Source organism: Auxenochlorella protothecoides, assembly GCF_000733215.1.
Source record: "Auxenochlorella protothecoides strain 0710 unplaced genomic scaffold scaffold18, whole genome shotgun sequence".
NCBI lineage: Eukaryota > Viridiplantae > Chlorophyta > Trebouxiophyceae > Chlorellales > Chlorellaceae > Auxenochlorella > Auxenochlorella protothecoides.
Genome location: NW_011934213.1, coordinates 735,982 through 740,163, shown reverse-complemented (window position 1 = coordinate 740,163; position 4,182 = coordinate 735,982). Strand labels below are relative to the sequence as shown.

Below are 4,182 nucleotides of genomic sequence, written 5' to 3'. Positions count from 1 at the left end.
CGAGCATCTGTGGCAGATTCCTTGTGTTGCAACAGCGTGGGTGGCCTGTTACGCAGCGAGGTGACTACAGCAGGCACAAGCACGAATCGCAATGTGTGCGGCAGGTCATGGGAACATGCAGGAGCCAGGCTCAAACATCCCCCCATTGCAAGCGCGCATCCAGGCAGGCCCAGGCACTGACGTGCAGGGACAGTCCACAGACGACCCCCCCCCACCTGAAGACTGGATGGCATGACCACGGCATTGGGGGTCAGCAGACGCCGCGCCGCATCGTCTATGGCCGGTAGCAAGCCGAGTCCCAGCACCCTGCAGGGCAAGGGGTGAGCAGCGATGGGTGGTTTGCTTGCCTGGGGTGCCGCTCGAGGATGACGGGGAGCGTGCTGACCCCGCGCGCTGAAGCCTGCCCCTGCCATGCTCGGCACATGCCCGTGCGACGTTCACCGCGCCTCGGCAAGTATTCCTCCCCCTCCGGGCCATGCATGAAGGAGCGGGCCGAGAGGGCCGCGGCTCGTTCTCCCGTGCGCACCATCCGACGGCAAGAATGGCACTGTCCCCCCCCCACTCCCAGCCCCACCCCCTCACCCATGGTCCATCAGATCGGTGACGAGCACGTCCGCCCTGCTTTCCACCTGCACGCCACCCTCCGGCGCCGGGCCCTCCTCCCCGGCCACCGCCAGCCTGGCCTGCACACAGTCCGCCAGGGTGAGGCCCTCGCTTCTGGTTCCAGGGTTGCTGTGCGCCACCTGCTTGGCCATGCGGTACAGCATGCGCCCGCGCTGGACGGAGGTGATGCTCGCCTGCGGCGCCGCGCGCGCCGCCAGCGGACCCAGCACCCCGCCCCCCGACTCGAGGACGAGCACGTGGCATGCCGCCGCGCCCAGCGTGCACAGCGCCGCCTCGTACTGCGCCCAGCGCCGGGAGTCTGCCAGCGTCGTGAGCGCGGCCTTGGGTCCCGCCAGGTCAGCGAGGCTGGACAGGTAGGAGCGCAGGAGGGTGGAGTGGGGGGAGGAGGGAGCGCGGGGCCGGGGCCGGGTCTTCATGCTCGGCAGGAACGTGGGCCGCCTGGGGGTGAGGGGTGGCGTGGGGGTGAGGGGGGTGATCAAGACGATAGTGGGTGGGAGAGGGGTTGCAGCGGAGGTCCTAGCTGTGGGATGGGACGGCAGGGAGTATGCATGCACGCTGCCAATGCAGGAGTGCCAGAGAGCACAGAGGAGTACGACCCGAGGGCAACCATGTGAGTGGTCCACGCTTTTGGCGTGTGCCCTTGCTGCGCTGTGCTCCAAGCGTGCACCGGCTTTCCCGTGCCGACGGTACCTCCCAACAACTCAGCCTGGCACATTCATTCTCCAAAATGAAACTCCCCCTCCCATCTTAATCGCCAGCCCACCAGTCGAGGTCTTCCAGGTCCCAGCGAGGCCCGGTCATGCTCTGCTTGAACTGGCGGAGGGCCGCCTGCCTGGCGGCCTGGCACCGCAGCTCTCGCAGCCGGCTCACCACACCGCGACGTTCGACGGCAGCCTGCGCTCGCCGCGCGGCGCCCCTCTGCGTCAGCACCCAGTCGACCTCCGCCAGCCTCGCGACCTGGTGGGTCCGAGGGGGGACAGGGGGGTGTGGGTTTACGCCGGCGTGATTGCAGCCAAACTCCCACGTGCACCTCCAACAAGCCCTGTGCACAGCCTTTGAGTCAGCTCGCACCATGGCAGCATCCCCAGGAGCAAGCTCCAGGCCCTTGACCAGGGCTTGCCGCGCGCCCTGCCACTGGCAGAGGGACATGGCGGCGCAGGCGCGCCGATAGTGTGCCTTTGGCCATGAAGGGGACAGGGCGATGCACTTCTCTGCGTCCCACAGCGCCTGATCGTTGAGACCCTCTGCCAGGAAGGCGGCAGACCTGTTGCTGTACAGGGCGGCATCCGACTCGTCGCCGGCAATGGCCTGGCTGTACAGCCTGATCGCCTCTGCGGGGAGGAGGGATTGGAGCAGGACCATGCCTTCAGGATGCATGCCGCAGGCCCTGCCAAGAGCGATGCGTCAGCCCGATGGACCAACCTGCGAGCTCACCCTTGTACCGGTGGGTGCGGAAGGCCTCGTTCCCGGCCGACTTGCTCTGAGCCACTACGAAGGCCAGGGCCCGGGGGTCTGTGTCTTTCAGTCGCACGCCGTAGTAGTCCTCGATCTTGGCCCGGCTGCCAGGATCGCAGACGGTCCGGTCCACTGCCGTGCCATGATCAGATGTCGACATGGCACGACACCCTTCCACTCCGAGCGGGAGCGCACCGGAGGTTTCTAATCTCTACTAGCAGGATTTCAGAGGTACCTCGATGTATTGCTGACATCATTGGACCTCGCAGTGGAGGTAAAGAGAGTAGTCGCACGGGCTGGGAAATTGACCACCGCACGCGCAGCATGAGCTGTGCTGCTGGTGCTCAGATACAATGGAGACTAGTGGAGGTCTCCACCCCCTTCCATGAACAGTTCTATTCACCCCAATCTGATCCATTATTGTTGTACAGGAGGGGTTGGCTTGCACAGCCATGGTGGTTCATTTGGACTGGATTCGTTCGCATGCGTGTGGACGGCAGGAGCCACAAATCGGGGGCGTCCCAAAAGGTTCTCGCGCCAGGCTGCGGCGTGGCATTCATCTCCGGGGCGGAGCGTGGTATGGAGTACGTGATTCGTTCGAGATCCGGAGTCACGAGAGTGGGACGGAGGGCCGGCTCGCTTCAGCAGGTCGTACCCAGGTTCAGAGTGAAGAAAGCGGGGGCGGGTTTGTTACCGCCGTCGGCAGGGTACCCCGCGGGGTGAAGAGCGTGCGGGTCGCCCCGGGTGCGCGCCTCGGCGCCGCCGTATCGCGGCGCGTGCCCCATGAAAGAAGGCGGCGGCACCCCGGCCCCGAAACCAGAATGTAGAGTGTGGGTGGGGGATTGGAAGGCGGCATCCAGGCTGGTCCTGCCCATCGGCCCTGCGCATGGGGGGTGTGGAGCGACGGGGGATGGGTACCAGCGGCAGCTTGGTGTGTGGCGGTGGTACGGGCCGGGGAGGAAGGCGTCGCGGCTGACACATCAGGAGTGCGGGCCGATGATCCTCGTCCATCTGGGCACGCCACCACACCCGAGCACCTCCACACGCAAGCGAGACCCACTGCAGAGCATGGGTGCAGCGACACCCTCGTCGCGCCACCCCGACGACACCCGCCCGACCAGCCCCTGCTCACCAGAGAAGGCGAGGGGTGGCGAGGGGCGGGGCACTGCATCCGCCCCAAATGTCTGGGAGGCGGAGGGGGGCGGGAACCCCAGCGAGGCAAACTCCGGGATGGAGAAGTCTGGGTGCAGGCGGTCCAGCGCCGGCCCGCCGCCCCTGCCGCCGCCCAACGGCCCGCCGGGCGCGGAGGGCCTGGCCATCGCCGGGGCGCCGGGGCGTGCGACCCCATTCCCCAGCAGCTCCGGCATCGTGGCCAGCACTGCCGGGCCGTGGTTTTGCAGGAAGGAGGCGAAGCGCACCACGCACTCCATCCGCTCCGCCAGCACCGCCTGGGAGGCGCGACAGGGAAAAGGGGGGGTGGGCGTTCTCACGTGAGCATGGCATTCTCGGCGGGGCTCATTGGCCCCGCTCGCAGCTTCCTGCCGCCGCCTGCATGACGGGCGTCAGCCGAGCCAGGCCAAGGCCGAGCCCCACACGCGCGCCGCAGAGAAGTCCCTGCTCCAACACAGTGTCATCATCCAGTAATCCCTTTCGATACATGCATGACACACACCCTTTCCCCCCCCAAGCGCACCTTGGTGAGCGCTGCAGCGTGCGCGGCGGCCTCCTCCTCGGCGGCCGCCGCCTCCACTCGGCGCGCCAGCTCGGAGCGGTCCAGCGCGGCTTGCAGGCTGGCCAGCTGCAGGCGGAGCAGGGCCACCTCGTCCTCGGAGGAGGAGGTCGCGGCGGGGTCCAGGGGCGCGTGCGGGTCTGCTGGCGAATCCGCGACGCCCGTCGGGCCACCCATCATGTCCGTGGGAGGCTCCACGGCCGTGGGGCGCGCCGCCGCGGCCCCGCCGCCCCCGGCCGTCGCCGCCACCGCGCTGTCCCCGTCCCCCGCCGCCGCGGCGGAGAGCGGGGGAAACGCAGCGGCCACGGAACCCGACACGCTCGCGGCACCCGCCCGCACGCCGGCCCACGGAGCCAACGAGGGCCCCGTCCGCG

General features: G+C 68.2%; 2 protein-coding genes across 2 annotated transcripts in view; both read right to left on the bottom strand.

Annotated features, from left to right (window-relative positions):
• The window catches only part of F751_1901 (Protein arginine N-methyltransferase 7), a gene marked incomplete at both ends in the record, with an annotated part of 6,145 nt that extends 3,906 nt beyond the window's left edge, over nucleotides 1–2,239 (bottom strand). The window contains 5 exons of the mRNA XM_011399608.1: nucleotides 216–306; nucleotides 583–1,062; nucleotides 1,388–1,581; nucleotides 1,696–1,955; nucleotides 2,059–2,239. Of these exons, the coding sequence (XP_011397910.1) occupies nucleotides 216–306; nucleotides 583–1,062; nucleotides 1,388–1,581; nucleotides 1,696–1,955; nucleotides 2,059–2,239 (1,206 nt within the window). The remainder of the gene's footprint in view (nucleotides 1–215; nucleotides 307–582; nucleotides 1,063–1,387; nucleotides 1,582–1,695; nucleotides 1,956–2,058) is intronic.
• Nucleotides 2,240–2,720: 481 nt separating this feature from the next.
• F751_1900 (Putative ankyrin repeat protein) overlaps nucleotides 2,721–4,182 on the bottom strand; it is a gene marked incomplete at both ends in the record, with an annotated part of 4,148 nt that continues 2,686 nt past the window's right edge. The window contains 4 exons of the mRNA XM_011399607.1: nucleotides 2,721–2,959; nucleotides 3,212–3,302; nucleotides 3,423–3,527; nucleotides 3,773–4,000. Coding sequence (XP_011397909.1) covers nucleotides 2,721–2,959; nucleotides 3,212–3,302; nucleotides 3,423–3,527; nucleotides 3,773–4,000 — 663 coding nt within the window. The remainder of the gene's footprint in view (nucleotides 2,960–3,211; nucleotides 3,303–3,422; nucleotides 3,528–3,772; nucleotides 4,001–4,182) is intronic.